Here is a 27760-nt window from a genome sequence, read left to right as displayed (position 1 = left end):
ATGGCCCCCAGTCAAGCCCTTTGTTGACCCACGACGCCAGCCACTGTGGAGGGCCCGGGCGAAAGACAGGTGGCGCCACTTGCCTGGTGCCCTTGGGAGCGGTGATGTAGAACCACTCCTGTTGCCACAAACCAAGCTCCTCTTGAAAAGAGCCCTCGGGCCATGGAGCATCGTCCCTCTTGCTTATGACATCCCCTCCGCACTCTGCCTGTCTCCCCTCGATCATCTTCGGCTCCACGTTGAAGGTCTTGAGCCACAATCCGAAGTGAGGGGTAGTGCGGAGGAAGGCTTCGCAGACAACAATGAAAGATGAGATGTGGAGGATGGACTTCGGAGTCAAGTCATGGAACTCCAGCCCATAATAGAACATGATCCCCCTCACGAAAGGGTCCGTCGGGAAGCCTAAACCCCGACGGAAGTGAGACATGAACACCACGCTCTCACCAGGCTCGGGGGTGGGAATGACTTGCCCTTGGGCGGGCAGCCTATGCGAAATCTCGCGGGTTAAATACCTAGCGTCTCTCAGCTTTAGCACGTCCTCTTCCGTGACGGAAGAAGGCATCCACCGGCCTTGTAGGTCCGAGCCAGACATTGTCGAAGGTCCGAAGCGCTTGAATCTGGAACCTTGGGTGTTGGAACTCGGGGCGAGGGGCGGATTTGATCAAGGATTGAAGAAAAGAAACAGGCCTTGGTCTCATTATAAAGGGGTAGAATACCAAGAGCCGTCCCCGTGACCGTTTGGAACTCGCCTCCGATGGAGGGGGCGTGGCAACGGGCGCGGTTGGGTTACCCACGTCCGTATTGATGAGAATCCCGGAATAAGGGGACACGATCTCTGCTTTGATAAGACGTGCCAAGGAAACCGCTTCGCTAAACGCGCTGAGGTGGAACAATAAAAACAATTCGAGTAGAGGCTTGGCCGTGGCGCGATGTCATGATACGAAATACGTCAGCAGATTGAAGTTGTGTAAATATTATTCTCTCTGTGGTGGTATGTGGAATTTATTTTGCAGAGCCGGACACTATCCTGGTGTTCACAATCTTCTATGACGTATTCAGAGGAGGAACCCGCCTTGCAATGCTGAAGACAATATGCGCGCCAGACTCATCGTCATTGAAGCCTGGTTCAGGGGCTACTGAGGGAGTCCTGGACTAGGGGGTGTCCGGATAGCCGAACTATCATCATTGGCCGGACTCCAAGACTATGAAGATACAAGATTGAAGACTTTGTCCCGTGTCCGGATGGGACTTTCCTTGGCGTGGAAGGCAAGCTTGGCGATACGGATATGTAGATCTCCTACCATTGTAACCGACTCTGTGTAACCCTAGCCCTCTCAGGTGTCTATATAAAACGGAGGGTTTTAGTCCATAGGACGAACAACAATCATACCATAGGCTAGCTTCTAGGGTTTAGCCTCCTTGATCTCGTGGTAGATCCACTCTTGTACTACCCATATCATCAATATCAATCAAGCAGGAGTAGGGTTTTACCTCCATCGAGAGGGCCCGAACCTGGGTAAAAACATCGTGTCCCTTGTCTCCTGTTACCATCCGCCTAGACGCACAGTTCGGGACCCCCTACCCGAGATCCGCCGGTTTTGACACCGACAGTCACCAAAACACATAACTCATAATACAAATCGTCATCGAACGTTAAGCGTGCGGACCCTACGGGTTCGAGAACTATGTAGACATGACCAAGAGACATCTCCGGTCAATAACTAATAGCGGAACCTGGATGCTCATATTGGCTCGTACATATTCTATGAAGATCTTTATCGGTTAAACTGCATAACAACATACGTTGTTCCCTTTGTCATCGGTATGTTACTTGCCCGAGATGTCTAAGGTGTTCCTCCGGTAATCGGGAGTTGCATAATCTCATAGTCAGAGGAACATGTATAAGTCATGAAGAAAGCAATAGCAGTGAAACTAAATGATCATAATGCTGACCTAACGAATGGGTCTTGTCCATCACATCATTCTCTAATGATGTGATTTCGTTTATCAAATGACAACACATATCTATGGTTAGGAAACTTAACCATCTTTGATTAACGAGCTAGTCAAGTAGAGGCATACTAGGGACACTCTGTTTTGTCTATGTATTCACACATGTACTAAGTTTCTGGTTAATACAATTCTAGCATGAATAATAAACATTTATCATGATATAAGGAAATATAAATAACAACTTTATTATTGCCTCTAGGGCATATTTCCTTCAGTACTGACTACCTTTTTCATACATGTCTTACAATTTTTTATGCATAACAATTGTTTGTACACGATTAACATTTTTCAGATACATAATTAACATTTTTTCGAATATATATTTTGATGTCTATCTTTTTTCATGTATGCCCTAGATTTTCATAGACATCAGTAACGTGCTTAACATTTTTTAGTGCTTGATTACCTTTTTCAATATATGTTTTTAATGTCTACATATTCATACACATTGTATATTTGTCATATACATCAGGTATATTTTTATACTTGTTTAACACTTTTTTAATATTTTCATAAGCGGAAGCTTATATGGGCCGATGACCCACCGCAGGACTGGTGTCCAAAGATTTAGTGGGTTGAAGTGATGGTGTACTGGACTAGGGGGTGCTAGCCACATCGGCTCCCAGACATACGGGCCAGTCTAGGATTATAAACTGGTGGGCCATATTCGTCAGGCCCAGGAGCTTCAAGAAGGAATCTACTAAAGAGTTAATGCATACTTCAAGGCAATCTTCGCACATTTACCCTTAGATGTAACCGACACATGTGTAACCCTGGGCATCCCCGGTATCTATATAAGCCGAGGAGTGAGGACCGTAGACCCCAACTTTCATACATACACGATATCATGGTAGGTCAACGCGTACTATGTACCTCCTCAATCAATACAATCAACGCAGGACTAGGGTATCGTATATACGAGAGAGCCCAAACATGGGTAAAACCAGTGTCTCTGTTACCATCGCACCAAGGCTACCAGCTCGGGACCCTTATCTGAGATGTGTTGGATTTGACTCCATCATTGGTGGCCCATGCAGGTTCCTCTGAGTAGTCGAAGTAGTTCATTGGCATTCATGACCGATGATCAGATCGGCGCCAACACGATTCTTGCGCTGGAATTTCCTCACCTAGTTTTCGCGGAATCTAGATTGAGTGCCAAAACATACATCAAGTTGGGTGCCGGAATGGACTCCCGATTGAGTTTTCGTGGATACAAAGGCTTTCGGCGGCGAAACTTCTCATCTAGATTGCTCAAAAAAATAAGAAACTTCTCATCTAGGGTTCTTTTCGGGGGTTTGGGTATTTATAGGAATTTTTGGCGTCGGTCTCACGTCAAGGAGGCCCATGAGGGAGCGACAAGCTCGGGAGGCGCGCCCTAGGGGGCGCCCCCCAGGCTTGTCATGCCCTCGTGGCTCTTCTGGCCTGGCTCCGGTGCTCTTGGGTCTCTTCTGGTCCATAAAAAATCACCATAAATTTTCAGCCCATTCTGAGAACTTTTATTTCTGCACAAAAATGACACCACGGTAGTTCTGCTGAAAACAACGTCAGTCCGGGTTGGTTCTAATTAAATCATACCAAAACCATATAAAATTGTTGTAAACATGGCATGAATACTTCATAAATTATAGATACGTTGAAGACGTATCAGTCATCTCCTTCGTCGGAGGCGGTCAGTGTGAGGCTGGGTGGTCGGATCTCAAGATCTGTCATCTAGTCCCGACTGCGAGTCGGGGAGACATAGTCGCCGGTGAAAACCGAGCCAACGATGGGTGTTGGCGGCATTTTGTAGCGTTACCTTGATGAAGGCATCGATGTGTAACTATTGTCAATCCACTCGTGCTGCTCTGGGGAAACCCTAGAATCTGGTCTTCCAGATCGGACGATGGTGGCACTGCGGTGTCGTTTCTGTCTTGGGAGCATCATTTGTGGAGCAGCGTTGAAAGACATAGGCGGGAGGTGGAGCGGCTTTGTCTTGCATGGAGCTTTGGTGGAAATGTCAAATCATGCCTGGCCGATAGGTGCTACGCTGTGTCATACCTGTTTAGCAGGTGCTATGCATGACATATCTTGCAGAGACTTCAAGCTGTGCTGGCTGGTGGTAGTTGGCGCCATGGTGTTGTAGTGTATCGGCGGCGACCGCGGCGTGCTCAACACTTTGTGTGCAGGGAGGTGGTGATGGCCGGAATGGCACGGATGATGTCGATCTCTTTCCTGAAGATGGGTCAGCGGTTCGATGATGATGTCGGCTTCTTAAACGTGTGCACGTTGTGTACGCTTTAGGTTTGCTGCACCGGCTGTAGGTTCCGATATGTTATGTGGATGGATCGGCGACAACACTGATTTTAGATATGGGGAATGAGAGCACTTAACATTATCGAGTTTGTAGGTGTGAGTGATGGCTTCGGGTGGCTTTATGTATGTTCTTGTCAGACCTTTGTGAAATAATTAATAAAAATGATTGTATGCATCGATTGATGTAGAAGCCAGGGATTTTAACCTCCTTTTTTAAAAAAAAGTACGGAAATCATGAATGTTGATGCATTTTAAAAATAATGTGTTATATTATGACCTTAACAAAAGCTTACGGGTTGTGTCATGCTGAAAATTTGGTGTCGAGATAATGGTTTAAGGATTTCCTTATGTTACTTCTTCTGCTTCTGCTCTTCATAAGTACTCAGTATTTTTTCTCTTTGAAGCTCCCTTCAGATGATGAAATCTACTTAGTACTCTTCTCAATAACCATGGCTCTCTTCTCTTAGCCAAAAAAGTGCACATGATACTTGCTCCATATTTGTTTGCTCGGATTTGGTCGTAATTCATATACGTTTGTATGTTTTCAGGTTGGATTCTTCCGATCTACGCTACTCCTCGATGGTGTTGGTTATTGTTCTGGTGCGCTGGTCCTATGATGCCTTAGCACGATGACTTCCCGACTGTCTATTACAACAAGTTTTGCCCGGTTCCAGTGAGGAAGGGGCGATGACGGCGGCGCGCCTTCGACGCGCTTCAGTCTTTGTAGTCGTTGTTAGGTGGTCTACGGATCTGGATGTAATTTTTATTATTTCTGGTGTTCGTTGTACTGCCATGATTGAAGATGAATAGATTGGAAGTATTCTCGCAATTTTTTTTATTTTTTTTTCGTTTTCACTTCGGGTTTCATCGGTTTTTTTAATTATAGTTTTTTTTAACATGTGTCTGCATTTTTTCATGCTTTTTTTTAAACGTCAGTACAGACGCAAGCGCTCTTACATACGCGCATTCACTCACCTCTATGAACGCACACACGCACATCCTACCTCTATGAGCATCTCCGAGAGACTGCTCCGGCATATTATCTTGAGATATACAAAGTCACCGTATGCGTCTCGTCGTCGACAGGAACGTCTGCTCCCACTGAAAGTGCATCGTCAGAAATCCTGAAATAAATCCAGGATAATGCGAGCATCGGGACTTGAACCCTGATGGGCTGGGGATACCACTGTCCCTCCAACCATCCAACCACAGGTTGGTTCAGCATTAAAAATGTTTTCATGCTCTAACTACATTCTTTTGTGTACATTAGGGATATTTTTAAAAATGTTTAATTTTTTTAAAATAAATGATTACATTTTCCCTAATATATATATATATATTAATGACTACTTTATTCATACACGACTTAAAAAAATTTGTACATGTTAAAAATATATATATATTTAACATTTTTTTTCAATATATTTTTTATGTCTATTTTTTTCATGTGCGCCTTAGACTTTCGTGTACGTCAGTAACATGGTTAACATTTTTCTAATACATGATTACATTTTTTTCTCAATACATGTTTTTCATGGCTACTTCTTTTCATACACGTTTGTACATTTGTCGCATAGATCAGGAATATTTTTACGGAATTGCTAATTTTCATCCGGATGAAAATTATTTGTCTTCATCCCTTTTCTGAGCCGTACGTTCTGTCGCGTCGTGATTCATGTTTTTCCTTTTCTCCTGTCCTCTTTCGGGCGCTGACCTTTCTTTATCGGGCCCGCTGAATTTTTCAATCCGACCCGTTACGCTCTGCTCGCTATCCCGCTTCTGTCGCTTCCTCCCTCCACAGCCTCGTCGTTTCCACTTTGCCACTTCACACACGCATCCCCTGGAAGAGAGGTTGGGAGAGATAGCCATGGCGATTTGGATCTCCCTCTCGGCGATCGACGCAGTTTGTTGTTGGTGACTCGCCTGCGCTCTCTATCCCGCTCCCCTGCTGCCTCCGCGCCCCGCTCGACCTCCCGTCGCCCCCCGCACCAACCCTGGCCCCAATTTCCCCCCTCCCTCCGATTTTTTGTTCGTCTGATTCGGTAATTTCTCTCGATTTCTCTTGTTCCGCAGATTCATAGTCAGATCTGTGTGTATTTTCCCCACAGCATTCGTATAGTCAGATCCGGATTCTGAGGTTCCGCCGTTTTTCTGGGTTTGAATCTCGTTTGCCATGGCGGATTTCGGCGGCGGAGTGCATTGTGGTAGGGGGAGGTAGTTCCAGTTTCTCGTTCGTAGGCCGCTCGTCCATGTCCATGGGCAGGGCGAGATGACTAGAGTGGTGCTCCATGAGGGGGTTTAACTGTTAGTTTTCATTGATCTGTAACTGCGGTGTTGTTATTCTATTCGGGTGGTTGTTTGATTAGATTGGCTTGTTTTACTTGTACTAATATGCGATGGTGATCTATCCCTAGGTTGTGCATGCAGGTTTCCCCTTAGGCTGACATCCACTTGGTTGCGTGGTTGTAGTTTTTACAATACAGTTCACACACATCCACCTACATTGTGGATACAGGACTATAGGAATGAGTCAGTAGATTTTGTTGTGTTTCTGAATTTGTTGTGGTTCTGTTCTTTGTCACTGGATATTTCCCATTTGTTTTTACAATGTAATTTCTAGTGCATTTACAGTGTAATTCGCTATGGACTTACAGTGTAATTGTCATTGATTTTACACTTTTATTCCTAGTAGATTTTGCAGTGTATTTTCTTAGGCGGCTTACACTGTATGTCCTTTTGGATTTGGGATTGGTGATGATTGGGTGAATGAATTAGCACTACCACTGCCACTGCCATGCTACTACTAGTAATCATAACCACCACCATGAAAAACTAATGTGTATTTTTGCACTGTATCTCATCAGTATATTTACACTATAATTATTAGTGCTTTTTACAATGTATCTTTAGTGGATTTACAGTGTATTTCTCAGTGTATTCACACTGTAATTCTTAGTGTGTTTTACTATGTAATTCTTAGTGTCATTGTACTGTTTTTTGCTTATCTTATCATTGATTTTTACACTGTATATCATATAGGAATTATGTTGCAACTACTGACTGCATTTAGATCATTCTATTTGTTTTCATAGGTTTGTTTTGTCATGCTTTGATGCTAATCCTTGTTTAATTTTTTTGCAGGGTGTTGTATAGTTAGTTGCTGGATAAAGTGTAATTTATTTTCATTTTATTTTGTGTAATCCAGTGATGATTTTTTATTGTAATTGTATTCTTTTTAATTCCTCATTTGGTCCCTTTCCAGCTCAGTTGTAATTAATCGCATGCCCTCGTGTTCTTTTGATTTAGTTCATGTGTTCTTTTTTCTTATTTGCATGATCCATTATATGCATCTGACAATGTGTATGTACTAAACATCTGTATGATCAGTTTATTTTTTATGTTTCTCATGAGGTTTATTTTTTCTTTGTGGTTGAATCCAGGTAGCTCTTTGAAAAGGCACAAGCCTAATGTTGATGTCATATATGACAGAAGACCTTCCATGGCTAGCTTCAATTTTGATTGCGAATCAAAGGATGCTCGTCCTGTTACCAAGGCGGATCAGAATATCGGTTCAGCTGATGTTGATTTTGAATTTCACCCAACTAGAAACAACCTTTCACCTATTGTTCCAGTGAGGCTATCCCAGCGTTTTATAGATGAGGTTGGATTCTCTTTTTTTGTCATTTATGTGTGGGGTTTGTTTCTAGTGCATCTCTGCCATGGTATGTCTTTTTTAATGGAGAGAAATGAATTGTTTCTAGTGTATTTGATTGGTTCCATTTTTTTGTTTCTGCTTGCAGGTCGACCAAGTTCAGTGTTCGCAATATGTGTCTGAAAGGCTTCTTAACTCTCATGTGTCTCCTTTTGAACATGTTATTTTCTCACTTTTTAGTTTAGTTTCTTTTTCCAGTTCCTTTATATATCTATTTATCTTAGTTATTTCTCCCCATTTGCTTATTAGTTTTTGTTCTATATCAGGACTGTGTTTAACTGGTGACGATTCCTCATTCCAACATTTCAAAGTCAGTTCAGGCATCCCAATCAAATCATGTTGATCTCAGCTCTCCAGAAGCATTAAATGAGTTCTTTAACAGAGGAGATGATGTAATTTCATGTGTTCTTTATTTTCGATTCTTAACTTCCTTTTCTCCGGATTATTTGTGATTGTTCCTCATTTTGTTTTCTTCTCTAGCTGGTCGGTCTTGATGAAGTTCAAGTAGTTGGCACCTCCACATTTTATGACCGTTGTGTTAATTTCGCAAAGAAGACGAATGAAGCTTATAACCGGCTGAACAATTTAGCATCATCTTCTTCCGTTAGACCGGTGCGTTTTTTCTTTGTGCTTTTTCACTCATTCTTATTTTTATTTTATTGTATTTCTGTTGCTATCTTTTTTATCATTTGATTTTTACGGTTTAATTCGTAGTAGTTTTTCATTGTAATTTTCCTATCTCGTCAGTGTAATTACAATGTAGTTCTTAGTGGATTTCTGTAATATCACTATTTTCTCATATTTCCTAGGTTATGGGACTTCTTATTTATTTTCTTGACAATCCCTATTTTTTTTCACAGGGTGTTTCAAACAGTCCTGAAGTCCTTATCATCTCTGATCCTGAAGGTGTTGCAGAATTAAATGCTGCTCAAAAGCGCAATGAGCTCGCTATTTCCAAATTTTCTAATTGTTCAACAGCGACGACCCAGCACGTTCCTCGTAGGATTGTCGGAGCTGCTAGGTTCAACTCAGATCCTTATGTTCAGCAGTTGAATCATTTTCCTGTTACTTTGCAAGAAAGGAAGCATTATTTTGCAATGAATCGCATTGGCAGCGACAAAGTTTGGTGCAAGTATGTTCTTCTTTTCTTCTCCTTGTACCTTTCATGCTTTTCTTTCGATTTTGTTGCTGATTGTGTACTCCATGTTTTTTAATTTTTTTGTCACTGATTTATCTTTCATTTTCTTCCTTTTTGTGTAGATATGAAGCTATTAGATATGATAGAGCGTTCTGCTCGTATCGCTCTCTTTCATCCCTATGCCCAGGTGGTCATCTAGATAACTTCCTCATTCTGTGTTTTTGTCGATTCCTTTTCAACAAGTGTCATCCTTCAAAATCAAAGAAACATTTCTTCTTCAGTTATATTGGGGTATGCTAGCTTGAACATTTTTCTTTAATTTCTTTGGATTATGAAGTTATGTCCCTTTCATGTTTCCCTTTTTTTTACTGTTCTGCTTTTTATTTTTTGTTTGCTGTAGGAGTGCATTCTGAATAACAACAATCCATTGACCCGTAATCCAAATATTGTCCGAAATGCTTTTGAGGGTGCTTGCAGCGCGTTTGTTTTGTGGAGATCAGACTTTGTAAGTCCATGTTCATTCTCTTCTCATTTTTATTTGTTTATTTCCTGCATTTCTAGATGTTGTTTTACTGATTTGATTCTTAATTTCAGTTGTACTTCCCTATTGGTCACGATGAGCATTGGTTCTCATTTGTCGTCTGTATCAAAGATAGAGCTTTTGTGTTTCTCGATTCGGCTTATGGAGAACTCATCATACCACAGAGATATCCGTAATGAGCTGGTAATTTTTCTTTACTACACGGATAGTTTCCCCACTGTATCTCACTGGTAATTCACAAAAGATTTTGCACTCTAATTCCTTAGTGAGTTCTCTCAAAGTTTTACAGTGTGATTATCAAAAGATTTTATAGTGTAATTCTCAAAGTATTTTTACACTGTAGTATCTTTTGTTTTACAGTGTAATTCTCAAAGGATTTTTGCACTCATTAGTCAGTTGTGGACTTTTTACATTGTAATTATCAAAAGAGCTACAGTGTAATTCTTAAAGTATTTTTACACTGTAATTATCTTTTCGTTTACAGTGTAATTCTCGCTGTGGACTTTTTACAGTGTAATTATCAAAAGATTTACAGTGTATTTATCTTTTGTTTTACAGTGTAATTTTCAAGGGATTTTGATTTTTTACAGTGTAATTTCTCACAAGATTTACACTGTAAATATCTTTTCTTTTACAGTGTAATTCTCGTTGTGGACTTTTTACAGTGTAATTATCAAAAGATTTACAATGTAATTCTCAAAGTATTTTTACACTGTTTATAGTGTAATTCTCAAGGGATTTTGATTTTTTACAGTGTAATTTCTCACAAGATTTACACTGTAACTCTCTTGGCGTTACAGTGTAATTCTCAAAGGATTTTGAATTTTTATTAGCGTTTTGCCCACCTCTTTCCTTGACCAGCAAGGCGATCCCCATGTGTTTGTGGCTGTTAGCTTGGGGGCTTTGTCCTCCTCTTTTTTAGCTGCTTTTTTGACTGACTTTTGGTAAAGTTGGGAGTGTGGTCCCATTTCCAAATTCATGTTTTGCTGGCATGCTTAATAGAGTTCATGTTTTTACTGTGTCTTTGTTTGTAATTGACTTTATCATTTATTTCTGGATTATTGTTGGATTTTTTAAAGTACCAGTCTTTTTAGTGGATTTACAATGTCATTTTAGTGGTTCTTTACAGTGTCATTTTTCAATTGCCATCTTACACTCTAATTCTTAGTGGGGCATTGTAGAAATTAGTGTCTATTTTAGTGGGTTTTACACTCAGTTTTCTTGATGGTAATATCATTGTAATTTTACCTCTTTCTTGTCAATGTATTTTTTGTAGGTTGGAAAAGTGCATGTGTGGACCCGTTAGTCTACTGAAAAGGACAAACAGAGGACAAGGGGCTGTCTGTCTGTTCGCTCCGGGTTGGAAAAGTGCATGTGTGGACCCGTTAGTCTACTGAAAAGGACAAACAGAGGACAAGGGGCTGCCTGTCTATTTGCTCCGGGTTGAAAACGTGCATGTGTGGACCCGTTAATCTGCTTACGAGGACAGACATATGACAAGGGACAGTGGACAGTTGTCATCCTGTAATTGGATGAAAAATATGGATGAAGGCCAATTGAATTTCATCCGGATGGACAATAGACAGTCCCTATTTTTATACATTTTCATATATTTTTAATATTTTCATACACATCGTGCTGAGGCGAGCCGAGGCAACAGTTGTTCGTCCCGAGCGCACGAAAACTTACATGGGCCCACAGCCCACCGTGCGGCTGGCGTCCAAACATTTTAGTGGGCTAAGGCCGATAAAATCTAACAGAAAGCAGAGCACCTGACCATGCGCGCGTGAAAAATGCTTCAGTTTCTGTTTTGATCGTGCGCAGAGACACATAAATCAGAAATAGCTGATCACATATTTTTGCCTAAAAAAAAGCTGATCACATATTTGTCTCACAAAAGAAAAGCTGATCACATATAGCTTTGGTCTTTGGAGGACATTGTCAACTTTCCTCTTCACTTGTGTTTCTTCTCCTATAGCACGAACTGGCGTGATATCGCTGGTTCAGAATCTTGATTTTGCTCATACCGATTTCTTAGAGTGTTTAGTGTGCAGATCCGGCACCTGTTCTCCTTGCTGTCGGTCTACAGATTCCGCTTTTCGGAGGATCTGGTGCCTGATCTTGTCTTGCAGAAGACTCAAGACTCAAGACTCAACTCAACTTTGTTTCTCTTACTATGGGTGGCCGGGTGAGGAGCTGCTGCGTCTTTTCGCCACACGACACTGTCATGAACTCATGATACGATACGATAGGAGGCGGGAAAGAAATGAGCTGCAGTGTCGCCCGGCGAGGGCTTCCGAGATGGCCTCAAACTCCTAATTCATGCTTAATCAAACTTGATTGGCACGCAAGCAAATCCGATTTCCTCACGGATCACATCACATACGCATCCACGGTTTGGAATCGGCATCACACCTGAGCTGATCAATAAAAGGCAGCCAACCTGTTGCCTTTGCCCTCACCTCGCTCTGACCAATCTTCTCTTCTCCAGCTTCCAATCTTCACCAATCACCAATCACCAGCCCTTACCCAGCGAAGCGACCGGCGTCCCCTGTTCCCTTCCCATGGAGATTGCCTACCCCTACGGCGGGGACCTCACCAGGAAGCACGGCTTCGTCACAGGCCAGCCGTTTGACGCCAAGATCGACATCATGTCCGGCCAGAAGCGCGCGAGGGAGATGGAGATCCTTCGCCAGCGCTTCCAAGCAGAGCTCGTCGCCGTCCGTCGCCTCCTCCACAAGGCGGCCGCCGTGCTAGCTCCCGCCTCGTCCCCGTCGGCTCCCCGCGTCAAGAAGAGTCGTCCAAGGTTCTTGGCCGAGGAACCGCCGACCAAGAAGAGGAAGGCGTCCCCTCCAGTTCCCCTGATCAATCGCAAGAAGCCGCCTACGAAGAAGAAGATGACGGCCTCTGAGCGGGAGATGCTCGCGGAAGACCTGGAGCTCTTCGTTGCGGAAATCCCCGATCACATCGTCCAGCTCTTGCAGAAGCACAGCTGCGCCACCCGCCCCGGCGAAATCGAGATCGACCTCCACGCGTTGGACGACGCTGCTGCTGTCGAGTTACAGGAGCAGGTTGACAAGTTCGCTCGAGAGAGGAGGTCGGCGAATCCGTCGCCCCAAGAACGCCATCAAGACGGCCCTGAGGTGATGGCCGAAGAGGAGGTCGAAGAAGTTGACATCTGTGGCGGCGTCTCCCCCTTAGCGATCGTGCCGCAACCTCTGCTGCAAGAACGCCACCAAGACGGCCCTGAGGTGATGGCCGAAGAGGAAGAGGAGGAAGAAGTTGACATCTGCGGTGGCGTCTCCCCATTACCGATCGTGCCGGCACCTCTGCTGCTCGTCGAAGATGAAACAGCCAGCGGCAGCCCAAGCTCCAGCAGCAGCAGCAGCAGCAGCAGTTCAGATACTGATTCCAGCGACAGCGATTCAGACACTGATTCCGGCAGCAGCGACTCGGGTTCAGAGCACTCCGGCGGCAGTGACTCAGATTCTGATTCCGACGAGATCGTCGACAGTCCAGCACCGGCCACGCCTCCAACATGTGAGCAGCTCGCCTGTGCTCTGGAAAGGCAGCGAAAGGAGGCCACGTCCCGGGCGAGGGAGAAGGCCCGTCAGGAGCTGCTCCAGATGGAGAAGACGGCAATGCCCGACGATACCCTACACCGAGAGGATCTGAAGAGGCTCGGCATTGATGAGTACAACACAGCGAAGCCCAGCAACGTGTTGCGGCAGATTGGGCTCTACCTCAAGGTTGACGAAGACTGGAAGCAGCAACGCCGTCAAAGCTTCCACGAGGATTTAGAGGAAGGCGAGATTCGGTCGTGATCGTCGTTGCTAGCAAGGTCCTATAACAAGTGATGCTGTTGCTGATGGCTTGATGCCTCACACAAAACTTGTAGCTCTCTTCTGTAGATTGTATGTGTGCTGAACATGATTGGATATACGAAAGTACATGATCAATTACACTGAGTATCAACTAAATTAGTGATATCTTCTTTGTACACATGTTTAACAGTTTTGCTAGAACTCATCTAGATGAGATATAGTTTGGTCTCATTCACCTTTTATAGCCATTGGATGTGATGCTATAAGATGCGTGTATGCTGATGTGGGTTGTATATGTTCTTGTTTTCAAAGTGAATGAGACCAAATTATATCTCATCTAGATGAGTTCTAGGCACTCCCCATGTTTAACAGATATGTCCATTTCCAATATCAATCATACTGAATATTTAACATGAACCGCAAGTGTATATAATAATGACATATAAGGACAACTAAATTTAGAAAAAAAATTGAGAATAGGACCACGAAATTTCAAGCAAGCCACATATATAAAAGAGAATTTTTATAACTCGGAGGCTCAGTATTTCTGAAAAGACATCTTCACATACATATGGAGATTAATATCACGATGTATGATTGATGCCTCAAGACCCTGAATGATAGCCTCACCTTATACATTCAATATACAAAAAAGATACATATCAAGGAGGCTTGTTCCAGTGGCACCGAGATTCGAGCCTTTTCAGTTTTCGTTTTGTGCCTGAATTTCCTACTAATGGATATGCTAACTAGCTCCTCCTTGACATTCTCATTCTTTATACAACCCGCTTGCACCATTCTCATTCCCAACTGCGAACTATACAGTTCTTCAGTTAAGCATCCAACAACCTTCAGCTTAATCTTCATGGTTGTTTTCGCCTTCAGAATCTGTTTAATAGAAGGGGTAGCTTATAACAAATCCATAAGAGTATGCTGCCGAGAAAGAAAATAAATCTAACACCAAGGAAATGAGCAAGAAAAGAATCACTGACCGGATCGGACATCCTCACCAACATGACCTCTGGATTGAATTTGTTTGACGAGCATCCGATAAATCAGTACCCACCAATATATGTGAAAGACCAGAAGTGAAAACAAGAGAGTGTTGAAAAGATAGTAGTACGAAGTTCTGTAGATTTTTCTGTTCTCGTTGTCCACGATCATAGCTATTTCATAACTGAAAAAGACGCAAGACCATTGAATTGATCAACAAAATGCACTACAAAACTTAGTAGAGTAATGCTGCTTTCTAATCAGGTAAAGTAGCACCACATGCCAGAACAACCAAGAGTGTTTACCTTGTGCTTCTTAGGATCCAGAAAGGAAACACTATTAGCCGAAGAAGGATCCATGAAGCCACAAAAAGTAGAAATGCTACAACAGCTAGCCACTCACAGCTACTGTACTTGGCCATCTTTCCAATCTCTAGGAATATATCACTTGCATCATGGAGGGGTAAAATGACCGAGCCAGGACGAGATAATCTGTTTGGAAGTAGCAACAACTTCAAGTTTGACTATGCTGTGTATTGTTATGGTATATAAGGGCGATTACACTCATCTGCATACCTGCAAATATAGGACACAACAATCAGAACAATAGTTGCCACATGGTGAGACATCATGACTCCGAAGTCCTTGCGTCTTGTTTCCCAGAACAGAAGATCAAAGATAGAATATACGTAAAATCCAGCGGCATACATGTATACAGCCTTAAGCTTCAGCCTGGAGAGAAAAACAAACAATGTTGAAGCCCTTGGAAATTGCAATGATAAGGAACAAAAGAGATTGTTTCTCTCTCTTACTTCATCTTTTGGTCGGGCCACAGCTGCTCGCCAGGCCCTACCCAAAAGTATCTTGTATTTGTAAACCACGATTCATTGTATGTTACAGATAGTGAAAAGAGTTCTGCAGAAAGATAATAAACAAATTTCCATGCCGATTCCTTAAATTTATTGATTTTCTTTCTCCTTTCATCTGTTTCAGCAAGCTTGTCATATCCCTTTCCAAATATAAGTCGTCTTGCTAACACCTGCGAAGAAAGTGAGATTTAAGAACTATAACATGTGCATGTAGTTCTGATTTGCACCATTCTTGAAACAATTTTGTTCAGAGTGTATAGTCGTAATATGAAATGATTAAGTATAGTACTCCCGGTGACTTATGTAACAAGACAAGTACGCGGTAAGTCAGTACCTACGACTGCAACGATGTTAGATTAGAAATTTCGAAGACCAACACCGGTACAAGCAAGGGCCATAGGTCGTACCAGTCTTTGTACCATTCGTGACCGCAATCACTACTTCAATCCCAACATCATCACTGAAGGAGAGAGGCAATTCATAAACTTCCATGCCATCCATCCTCACTGATATGATATATGTGTGAATGCTTTGATTAATTGTTACACGATTGATTATCCAAATTGTATCATATGTATTTTGTCAAATTTAAGGGCTCGGACAAGGTGATCTAAAGACCTACTTGGGTGGGGTAAGCACATGTTGTTTAGCGAATCCGCGATCTCCACATGACAAGTATTTGTGCCAATGAGGAGCGACGATGAGAACATGAGGAGCACGGGAAGCCATGAAACGTAAGCATTGATCCAATCTATACTGACCTTGATTATCAAGCCAACCATCTAGTAATTGAGCTGACCAAGCCCATTGGGAGGAGTTCAGTTAATTACAGGCAACTCACCTACCAAGCGTCTGAAACGAAGAGTACCAACGATCAAAATCATCTGACTAGTTACCATGAATCGATATCAACACGGTTTGAAAATCTTGCAGGAAGCTTTTCCAGGTCAACGTTGAGACCTGTGACGCCTTGAACGTGCCCAGCACTGGCTCATCTCACTCTTGGATGGGAAAACAAGAGAGATATCCCAGGCCAAGTGGACATGGACACCCCTCACTGCCCACGAACCAAACGCATCCTAACTGAAGAACTGAAGAGGGAGACAGCCAGGCAGGCAACCAAAATTTGGATTACCTCGAAGAGGAACTGGTTGAGGAGGAGGCGCAGGGCGGGGAAGAAGGCGAGGAGCAGGGGGAGGACGGCGTAGTCGGCGTACTCCGGGTAGGCCTCCGCCTCCCAGTCCACCGGCGGCGCCGAGGAGGAACAGGATCCCAGGAAGATCTCCAGGAGGGACGCCATTGCAGTTGGCGGCCGGCTCTTGGATCCGGACGAGACGCCCGAGGGGCAGAGGATGGGCGCGCTGAGACCGTGAGAAGAAGGATGAGCCAGGGGCAGTCAAGCGAGGGGGACAAGGCGAGATTTGAGATGGTGATAGTACTGAGCAAGAACTAACCTTGTTTATTGGTGCTAGTTTATTCTCGGAACGCGAGCGAGCGGATGCGGATGGACTGGTCCATTTCTGCAGGAGAGAAGCCCACTGTCTGTCTGTACTGGGTGGAAGGAAAGATGACGTGAAGGCGTCCAAAAGAACTTGGACGGACAAAGAAGAAGAACGGCTACCGGACTTGGACTGATCTGCCCCAGTCAGTTATTAGAGCAACTCCAATGGGAAGACCCATTTTGTCCGCGGCCGTCCGTTTGGATCGGCGCGGACAGAAAAGGCGGCCCAGCGCGCCGACCCAAACGGACGCGCGTCCGTTTTCCGTCCGCGAGCGACCCATTTCTGGCCCATTTTTGAGCTTGATTTGCGACGGCGCGGACACGCGACAAACGCGCGCGCGGTCGCCTACTCCTGCCCAGGGCCCGCTGGTCTGTGGCACATTGGTCTCCCTCCCCCCGGCCAACAAGCATTGTCATATTAGAGGTCGTGGCGTCTCAAGATCTCTGATCTGGCACTCTTTTTTTGGCATGGCTGGATCACACAATGATATCAACGTGCTTCAGCGCTCACCGATGTTTGCTAGGCTTGCCGAAGGCAACAGCCCACCGATGAACTTTACTATCAACGGCCACAACTACGACAAAGGGTACTATTTGGGTGACGATATCTATCCTCAGTGGACCACTATTGTAAAGACTATACCCAACCCTGTTGGAGAGAAAAGGAAAAGATTTGCCCAAGTGCAAGAGAGTGCTAGAAAGGATGTCGAGCGTGCCTTTGATGTTTTGCAATTTCGATGGGGCATCGTTCGGTATCCTGCTAATACTTGGAGCACGCAGAAACTATGGGAGGTGATAACTGCTTGTGTGATCATGCACAATATGATCGTAGAAGACGAGCGCCCGGAAAGTCTGTACGATCAAAGTTTTCAGTTTCAGGGTGAGAATGTTGTGCCTGAGCATGGAGTAGCGGCAACATTTGAGCAGTTCACTCAGTTTCATGAAGACATGCGTGATTGAAAAACTCACGTGCAACTGCAAAATGATTTGGTTAAGCATATGTGAATTCATGTTGGCAACCAATAGATGTATCTACTTTTATTCGTTCGTAAAACTATATGAAACATTTTTTTTATTTGGCCTGTAATAAAACTATACTATTTATTTGGGTGGACTATTTTATTTGTTAAATTTTCATTTCACAATATATTGAATGCAATGCAAAATTGGGCGGCCAGCCGACCACGCCTGCATATACGGGTCGACGCGTTAAGCGCGCTGCCGATCCATATGAAAAACAGGGCGGACGCCGGGCGGGCGGTCGACCCAAACAAACAAAAAGCAAACGAAATCGTCGTCCATTTCGATCGGCGCGTTCAAGTTGCTCTTAGGGCCGCGAGCTTATCGATGCCTGCCAAAATAAGCTGTTCCTGCCAGCTTGATTCGACGTACCAATCCAAATTTTTATGACAATGATAAGTGACGAACGTCAGTTGAAAGGGGATGTCAAGTGTGTGCTTGTTTTTTTCACCAACTTTACCCGGTAGAAGATAGAAAATCCTGCAGTAAGATATTACCCTGTGCTTATCAAGAAACTGTCGAACTCATATTGTACAACTAAACTTGCCATATAAAATATTCGCAAATGCCAGCCCTTCCGATGAACATTCATCTGATATTGCGATCCAAACTTTATTGTAGAAGCCCACTCTTACTAATTAAGGGCTCAATATTCCTCCTAGAAATACAAAAAGGACGTAAATCTAATTTCATTTATGGCGGACGCTACCTGTCATCCGGCTGATCCGCGCTCAGCCTGGTCGCCAGTCACCATCCTAGCATCTCTAACAGCCGCGCACGCTAAAAAGACGTTTGCAGCGCACGGTTCACGAGCTTTTGCGCGGCGCGGAGCGCTTGCTCCAGCGGCCGTTGCAGTTTAGCACGTGCGAGCCGCTCCAGCAGCCAAATAACATATGCACTCCAAACACAACCAAGAAGATCAAACACAAACAAAATAAGTCAACAATAAATAGTTCAATTTCATTATTACGACTCGAACAAATAGTTTATCTTGCAATAGACCAAATAGTTCAACAATACAACATCAAACGCACAAATGATGATGCTCTTTGTCGGCCATTCTATGCCCACCACTTCTCAATGAGATCCTCCTGAAGATCATCATGCGTTTCGGCACGTCAAATGGCATGATAGAAGGCAACAAAACGGGCCACCCTGGCAGCCCTTCGCCGCACTTGCACGGGATGTCCCAAGAGCTCATACTGAGAGTAGTCTAAATTTTGGTCATACTCATTCTAGATGATCATGTTGTGCATGATCACACAAGCGTACATGATGTACCAAAGCATCTTTTGATCCCAAAATTTAGCCGTTCCTCTCACAATAGTAAATTGGGCTTGCAAAATCCCAAAAGCTCACTCCACATCTTTTTTAGCCGCCACCTAAGCATTGTGAAAATCAAGATTTTCTTACCTTCCGATTTTCTCAACGGCTTCACAAATGTTTGCCACTTTGGGTAGATGTCATCCGCAAGATGGTAGACATAGTTGTATGTATGGTCATTTGCTACTAACTGCACCGGTGGCAGTTCACCATTTGTAATCTTATTCATGAGTGGTAACCGATTAACAACGTTGATGTCATTCAAATATCCAGGCATTCCAAAAAAAAAAACATGCCAACTCCAAGTCTCTTGATCGGCCACCGCTTCAAGGATTATAGTGGAACCCTTTTTTGGCTGTGGAATTGCCCATGCCATGCCTTAGGATAATTTTCTGAAATATATAAGAATTATTGGCTAAAAGACCTGATGGAGGGGGGCGCCACCTGAGCTCGTGAGTCCCATGACCCTCCGTTTTCCCTACCTCCAACTCCATAAATACCGTCTCACGAAGAAAAAATCAGAGAGAACGAACTATCGCTTTTTACGATACGGAGCCACCGCCACCTCCTATTTCTCATTGGGAGGGCTAATCTGGAGTTTGTTCGGGGCTTCGGAGAAGGGGACTCATCGACATCGTCATCATGAACCCTTCCTCATCAACAATTCCATGATGCCGCCGGGAGTGAGTAATCGCTTTGTAGGCTTGGTGGACGGTAATGGAGTTGGATGAGATTTATCATGTAATCGAGTCAATTTGTTAGGGCTTGATCCCTAGTATCCACTGTGTTTTAAGATTGATGTTGCTATGACCTTGCTATGCTTAATGTTTGTCACTATGGCCCGAGTGCCATGAATTCAGATTTGAACCCTCTATATTTTCATGAATATGTTTGAGTTTCTTGATCCTATATGCTAGTTATATGCGCTTGTTATTGTTCTCATCCATAGACCCCAAAGTGACAATAGTTGAGACACTCTCCAGGGATGACCGTAATTCGAGAAGTTCATGTATTCACTATGTGTTAACGCTTTGTTCCGGTTCTCTAATAAAAGAAGACCCTAATATCCCTTAGTTTCCCTATGGACCCCGCTGCCACGGGAAGGTAGGACAAAAAATATCATGCAAGTTCTTATTATAAGCACGTATGACTATATACGAAATACATGCCTACGTTGAATTGATGAATTGGAGCTATTTTGTATCGCTCTAGACTGTGACTGCGACATGATGAATGTCATACAACACAAATATCACTGATCCAATGCCTACGCTTTCCTCATATTGATCTTTACTAAGTTATTACTATTTCTACTGTTGTTACAATCACCACAAAACTACTATTGTTCATGTTACTGTTACTATCAAAAATATCAAACTACTGTGCTACTAAATAATTTGCTGCAGATATTTAGCTCTCCAGATGTGGCTGAATTGACAACTCAACTACTAAGGCTTATACATATTGTTTGACTCCCCTTGTGTCGAATCAATAAATTGGGTGAAATACTACCCTAGAAGATTGTCGCAATCCCCTATACTTGTGGGTTATCAACTATCGTTGTGTTGTCCCTTCGTGCCATACCACTGCGACACGTTGACACTGTTGGCGTTCTGGGAACGGGGGTCCCCAGACTTGCCTACCTACGTCCTACGGCGTGGCTGAAGTGGGGGCCCAGTGCAGCCCAGCTTCATCAGCTCAAGCTCAAGACCCTCGCGAGGGGCCAAGCCTCGCGGGGCGGATAGCAGGAAGCTTCCTCAGGAGCAGCCTCATCAGGCAGGCTCACGAGGAGGCGGAGAGATCAAGGCAAGGGTACCTCACGAGGAGCCCGTGACGCAAGCCATGACGATCGAGACCAGGCGGGCGCCGGCCTGTGCAGTGTCCTTGTTTCCCCTTCGGTGCAAAGGGGGCAAGCACAGGCCAAGGCATCAAGCAAAGGTTACCGTTTCGGTGCAACAAGACCAAGAACAGCAGAACAACAGGATGGAGGTCATCGTGGAGCCCAGGATGGCGTCATCATCAGAGTCTTTGGCAGTCGAAGATCAACTTTAGTCAGGATAAGTGTACTAGATGTTCCCCTTCAAAATGGCCAATTGTTGGCGCCCTTCCCGCTCATTATTTGGGAAGAGGCCCAGGGCCTCCCTCTATAAATAGAGCTAGCCACCACAGTAGGGCAAAAAGGAACGGATCGATCAGAGAGAGAGAGAGAGAGAGAGAGAGAAGCGATTGAACTCGCCCAAGCAGTTCATCGCACCAGCTCAAGAACAGCCCCTCGCGAGGCTGTTCTCCCTTTGTATTGTTCGTCATCAGCCCCTAAGGCAATCCACCACACCTCACACTTGAGTGGGGTATTACACCAAAATGGTGGCCTGAACCAGTATAAACCTCGTGTCCCTTGTGTGTTCTTTTTTCTAGCTTAGATTCCTTGCGAGACCTCGAGACGTGAGCTGGTAGGGGAAAGATCTTCGTGCGCACCCCAAAGTTTGAACCTCAAGGGTCTGCCGGAACCCGAAATCCGACATTTGGCGCGCCAGGTAGGGGTGCGCCAGAGTCTTTCTTCTTCCGGTCGCATGTGATCTACCGTCGTATCCATGGCTGACGCTCGTCGGGCTCGCGCCGAGCGTCGGGCTGCTCTCGCCGCTCGAGTCGCCCTGATGGCTCCCGTCGGCTGACGCCCCCGTCGTGCCCCGTCTCCTGCCGCCAACGCCGCCACCGGCCCGGTGGGGAACGAGCAGCAGGCCTCGTCCCTGCATCCTTTGGTGCGGTGGGAAGGCCGCACCGCCACCCTGTCGCTGACTCCAGCCGGTTCATCGTCCCATGCCCGTCGTGCCCCACGGACGCGCACGCTGCACTGCTCCTGGCGCGTGAGCTCCTGCACTACCATCCCGTCGACGACCTCTACAAGAACTGGCTCGCCCGCATCACCGAGCTCATCAACGCCACAGGGGGCTCTCCCTTGCCATCTCTCTCGCTGCCTCGCCCTCCATCCTGCGCAGGAGGTGTTGATCAGGAGGTGCCTCCGCCACCTCCTCCCCAAGAAGGCACCCTGGTTCTAAGGCGCGCGGCCCCAGGACGAGACCCTCCACGTCCGGCGCTCGCGCGACAAGAAAGGAGCTGCCAAGAAATCCCTCGTCCCCAAGAAGGTGCCCGCGTGCTCCCAGCATCGGTGCGCCATGACCGCATCCCTGAACCACCACGTCAAGACCCCGCGCTGCTCCAAGCGGCGGTGCGTGGGAATTTCCAGGAGCAAGCCCAGCACTAGCAAAGGGCTCTGGTGGCCACCGCAGGCTGCCGCACCTTCACCCCCAAGCTACATAGTGTCGCATGGCCAGGCAAGTTCAAGCCTGACCTGCCCCCTCGCTACGACGACACTGCAGACCCCGCGGAGTTCCTACAGCTCTACGAGCTAGGCATCAAAGTCGCCAACGGGGACGAAAAGGTCATGGCGAATTGGTTTCCCATGGCGCTCAAGGACGGTGCCCGCACCTGGCTCCTGAACCTGGCTCCTGGCACGATCTCCTCCTGGGACGAGATGCGCAGTCGCTTCATCGCCAACTTCCAAGGCACTCGCGACCGGCCCCCGGCCATGAGTGATCTGCGCCGCATCAAGCAACAGCCAGGAGAGACCCTGTAGAAGTACATCCAGCGCTTCAACAACGCTCGCCTCAAGATCCCCAGGGTGACTGAGGAGGCCATCATCTCGGCCTTCTCCGATGGCGTGTGTGACATCAAGATGAAAGAGGAGCTAGCAATCCATGAAGACCTGTGCACATCCCTGGAGCTGTTCAACTTGGCGACCAGGTGCGCCAGGGCCGAGGAAGGGCGTCTCTCCCTCCTCGAGCTGTCGGCTGCCGATCCAGAAGAGAAGAAGCCCAAGGTCAAGGACGTGAAGCATAAGGGAGCTGTTGTGCTTGCAGCAGAGCCAGACACCAAGCGAGGCAGGGATCAGCCTGAGTCATCCAAGGGCAGCCGGTACTGCGTGTACCACGACCTCCACACCCACAACACCAACGAATGCCAAGAGCTCAGGGCCATGCCAGATGGGCGTATCGGCCGATGCCCCGAGCGCAACGATCGGGGCTATGGCCGAGGAGGAGGAAGAGGTGGAGGACGATGGGAAGACCGTGGCCCTCGCCAAGGGTGGCATGACCGACCTTGCGAGGATCGTTGACAGGACCAGCCTCATGAGGGAGGTTGGAGGGATCAGCCTCGTGAGGATCGCCCGCACGGCAACGCAGGCCTCCTTCCTCTGCCACCACCACCAAGGAGGAATGAAGACCAACATCAGGACGAGGAGGCTGGGGGCTTCCAGGAGCCACGCGCAATCGCTTGCATCCTGGGCGGCGCCCAGGCCCCAGCCTCACAGTGCATCTTCAAGCAGTTTGCTTGCGAGGTGAATGCAGTCCTCCCCAAGCTTGAGGCTACACGCCCTCTCAGGTGGTCTGGGTGCGCTATCACATTCAGCTCATCGGATCAGCTCAAGTGCGCAGCAATTGCCGGAGTCCTCCCGATGCTTTGCTCCCCAGTCATCAGCAATGTGCAAGTCACCAGGACCCTCGTCGATGGCGGAGCAGGACTCAACGTCCTGTCCATCGAGACATTCAACAATCTCCAAGTGCCATATGATCAACTTCAGCTAACCAAGCCTCTCTCAGGAGTCACTGATGGTTCCACTGTTTCAATAGGGCAGGTTCGCCTTCCAGTCACCTTTGGGCAGCGCAACAACTACCGCACCGAGCTCATTGACTTCGACGTCGCCCACATTCGCCTGCCATACAATGCCATCCTCGGGTACCCAGCCCTGGCCAAGTTCATGGCAGTGACTCACCATGGCTACAACGTACTCAAGATGCCAGGAAGCGGTGGAGTCATCACAGTCCCCTGTGAGGAAAGGGATGCAGTGTGTTCTCTTGAGCGTGCCTTCCAAGCCGCGGCAATCGGAGACCCAGATCACAGGAGCGGGAGACTTCCCGAGGCGGTCCCTAGGAAGAAGAAGGATTCACCTGGCCCAAACCATCAGGAGGCAAGTACCTCCGGAGGCGTTGCATCAGGATCTGCGCCCGTTCAGGGGGTGCCACCCTCTGTCGCATAGGAAGGCATGCCCGGCGCCCCCCTCGGGCAGGGCTCAGGGGCTCTTTCTTGGAGAGCCACTGACTTTGCCAAGGTCATGAGGGAGGCGCTCGGGCACCACTTGGAGGCGTTCTTCAAAGCACGTTTCCCTAAGGAAGGTATGAGGCAAGGAGGGCCAAACCCTCAAGAGTTCATCGCGAGAAACATTCAGGAGCTACAGGAGTCAAGAGTCATGCGCGGAAGCCATCGCTTGCCCGCCGTAGCCCCACATCCAGGCGAGGATGGTGGGCTGCGCGTCTGCATTGACGTACCAGGGCTCAACCGAGCCGCATCTCAGGAGTGCCTCTGGCCTTCACGCGTGGGGCGTTGCGAGGGTCCACCTCACAGCTAAGTTCGCATGCCTTTCGGCCTGCCGAACGCAGCCGCTGCTCATCAGCGCCTGATGAGGAGCATTCTGGAGGCTCAGGAGGTCAGGCATCGCGCGGTCCTGGCGGAGATGGAGATGGCCCTCGAAGATCCACCTGTGCCCCCGGAGCCTCCCGACGCTCCTGGTCCCGAGAGCTCGTGTGGGTCGGCCTCCTCACCACACGTCGTCTGCTACTTCAGCATCACTTCATCTCCAACGGTATCAGGTGACATCTTTCAAAGTTCCATTTTCAGCTGGGAGCACCCATAGGGCTGCATCATTCCCAGGTCGCGTGGGTCCGTCCCTGCGGCATGTATTCGTTTTGCTTATGCTCTTTACCTACCTTGTTGGGGGCGCCCCTCGGGCTGCATTATCCCCAAGCCTCTCGGGCCTGACCCAGTGGCGTTTGCTTTTTCTGCATCTATCTAAATGGATTCGCTCCTTCATGCTTAACATGTTTTACCTAATCGCCTGCTCGATTGACACCTACCTTGGAGCCGCTCGCTCTGGCACGACACTTGCGTATGGGCCCGTCCCTGCAACACTGAAAAATCTAAGTGGCTGAGCTCTGGCCACGGCAGCCTCGCAAGGCGCCACCTCACCAGGCCCTCAATGCCCCAATCACTCCCTCGAAGCGACCAATGGTTGGCTGGCAACCGTAACAACAGACCTTGTTTCCCCTCGTGATTTGTATGCAGGACCCACTCTAGAAGCAACGCTGGGGACGTCGCGAGCTTTCTCTCCTTCTCTTCGGCACGATCCGCTTGCAAGTTAAAAGGGGGGCGCCTGAGCATCGTGACTCATGGGCTCTTACTGGCTCTCCAGCCCTCACCCCCTGGCCTTGACCCATGGCATCGCGACCTGTCATACCAGCGGCGGCTGAGCTCGCTTGAGGGCCAGGACCTGAGGATGTAGAGCATGAAGGAAAGTGCGGGGAAGAGGGAAGAAGCTCACAAGGACCTAATCCAGCAACACCTCATCCGCCGCCACGCAGGCCCGGCGCTTCGCCGAAAACCGCTCCAAACCTACCAGATAAGTCACGCAAGACTGAATCGACTCAATGCTAAACCCTTGCCTACTGCAGCTCTGTCACAGCAATGTTGCCTACCTTTCTTGCCCAGCGGAGGCTTCTTGAGCGCTAAAGGGGACCTCGTGAGCATCGTGACTCAAGGACTCTTACTGGACCTTGGGCCGCTCACCTCCTGGCCTTGACCACGGCATCGTGACCTGGCATACCAGCGACAGCTGAAGCCTGCCTGGGGACCGGGACCTGTCAGCGTAGAGCACCAAGCCCTCGTAAGGAAAGAAAGGGGGAGACGAGCTGGGACAGGACAAGCATCTCGCATCGATTCATAATAAGGATATAATATTCACAAAAAACATGGCCAGCGCCCTACATACCCCCGTGGGGTGGTACTTCGATTCCTCGTAGGGGAGTTGCAGTCGGCGTGCTGCAGCCAGAGCTCCCGAGGACCCCTCAGCGAGATCTCGAAGGCGAAGGAGGGAGGAAGGCGAATACAAGATCGAGGAGGCATGGCACCGTGAAGCACAAGCTCGCGAGACGAGCCCTCGGTGTGGACTCCAGGAGGAACGACGCGCACCGCCGTAACTCGCCGGCGTCGGCGACGACGCCGTCAGTGTCGCTCGATGCCTTCTTCTCCAGGGCCCTCGATTCGGACGTACAAGGGAAGCGGAAACCCAGGTGGCGGCCTCTCGTACCAGGGCCTCGATGCCTCCTGACGAGTACCCTCATCTCGGCGGCAGAGGACTAGCCGCTTCTTCGTCGGAAGCGGGTCAGGACCCTCTCGGGGGGCCTTTCCCTTCTCTTCTGCAGAAAACCGGTGGATTGGTGCCATCAGTGTAATGTGGAGAAAGAGCGGGGAAGAAGAAGAAAAGGAGTAGCAGGAAGGGATGGACTGGAAGGGCTCGCACCGTTCCGTACTTATAGCTGGAGGAGGCCAACCGTCGGCCGCCACGATCGCAGGTAATCATGACCCATTTTTGCATGCAGGGACTTGTTATGTCGTCCGGTTGCCGAGGCGTCGTGGGGAAGCGGAGATGCCCACGTCCAATCAACCGCCACGCGGCGCCCAAGGCCGCAGGCTATTGGGGCTCGCGGCGCTTCGCACTTGCCCCTTCACTTCTTTGCTAAGCCAAGTCCGGGCGCGCCTTGGGCCCGGGGGCTACTGTCGGTGTTCTGGGAACGGGGGTTCCCAGACTTGCCAGACTGCGGCCTGCGGCGTGGCTCAAGTGGGGGCCCAGTGCAGCCCAGCTTCATCAGCTCAAGCTCAAGACCCTCGCGAGGGGCCAAGCCTCGCGGGGAGGATAGCAGGAAGCTTCCTCAGGAGCAGCCTCATCACGCAGGCTCGTGAGGAGGCGGAGAGATCAAGGCAAGGGTACCTCACGAGGAGCCTGTGATGCAAGCCATGATGATCGAGACCAGGCGGGCGCCAGGCGGGCGCCGGCCTGCGCAGTGTCCTTGTTTCCCCTTCGGTGCAAAGGGGGCAAGCATAGGCCAAGGCATCAGGCAAAGGTTACCGTTTCGGTGCAACAAGACCAAGACCAACAGAACGGCAGGATGGAGGTCATCGTGGAGCCTAGGACGGCGTCATCGTCAGAGTCTTTGGCAGTCGAAGACCAACTTTAGTCAGGATAAGTGTACTAGATGTTCCCCTTCAAAATGGCCAATTGTTGGCGCCCTTCCCGCTCATTATTTGGGAAGAGGCCCAGGCCCTCCCTCTATAAATAGAGCTAGCCACCAGAGTAGGGCAAAAAAGAACGGATCGATCATAGAGAGAGAGAGAGAAGCGATTGAACTCGCCCAAGCAGTTCATCGCACCATCTCAAGAACAGCCCCTCGCGAGGCTGTTCTCCCTTTGTATTGTTTGTCATCAGCCCGTGAGGCAATCCACCACACCTCACACTGGAGTAGGGTATTACACCACAATGGTGGCCTGAACCAGTATAAACCTCGTGTCCCTTGTGTATTCTTCTTTATAGCTTAGATTCCTTGCGAGACCTCGAGACGTGAGCTGGTAGGGGAAAGATCTTCATGCGCA

At 47.5% G+C, this 27760-nt stretch overlaps 2 protein-coding genes across 2 annotated transcripts; one reads left to right on the top strand and one right to left on the bottom strand.

Annotated features, from left to right (window-relative positions):
- The first annotated feature begins 12177 nt into the window (after positions 1–12177).
- LOC119309023 (transcription factor GTE11-like) lies at positions 12178–13628 on the top strand. The gene has a single exon (XM_037585141.1). It carries the CDS (start codon positions 12261–12263, stop codon positions 13518–13520), a length of 1260 nt encoding a protein of 419 aa, XP_037441038.1. The 5' UTR covers positions 12178–12260; the 3' UTR covers positions 13521–13628.
- A 382-nt stretch (positions 13629–14010) lies between these two features.
- Positions 14011–16951, bottom strand: LOC119309024 (ASC1-like protein 1). Its single transcript, XM_037585142.1, has 7 exons — positions 16836–16951; positions 16517–16742; positions 15325–15551; positions 15089–15244; positions 14819–15004; positions 14513–14697; positions 14011–14408 (listed from the first exon to the last, which is right to left on the bottom strand). Exons 2-7 carry the CDS (start codon positions 16679–16681, stop codon positions 14377–14379), a joined length of 951 nt encoding a protein of 316 aa, XP_037441039.1. The 5' UTR covers positions 16682–16742; positions 16836–16951; the 3' UTR covers positions 14011–14376.
- Between the last annotated feature and the right edge of the window lie 10809 nt (positions 16952–27760).

Source organism: Triticum dicoccoides, chromosome 5B (assembly GCF_002162155.2).
Source record: "Triticum dicoccoides isolate Atlit2015 ecotype Zavitan chromosome 5B, WEW_v2.0, whole genome shotgun sequence".
In the NCBI taxonomy this organism is placed as follows: domain Eukaryota; kingdom Viridiplantae; phylum Streptophyta; class Magnoliopsida; order Poales; family Poaceae; genus Triticum; species Triticum dicoccoides.
This window is presented reverse-complemented; position numbering and strand designations above follow the sequence as displayed.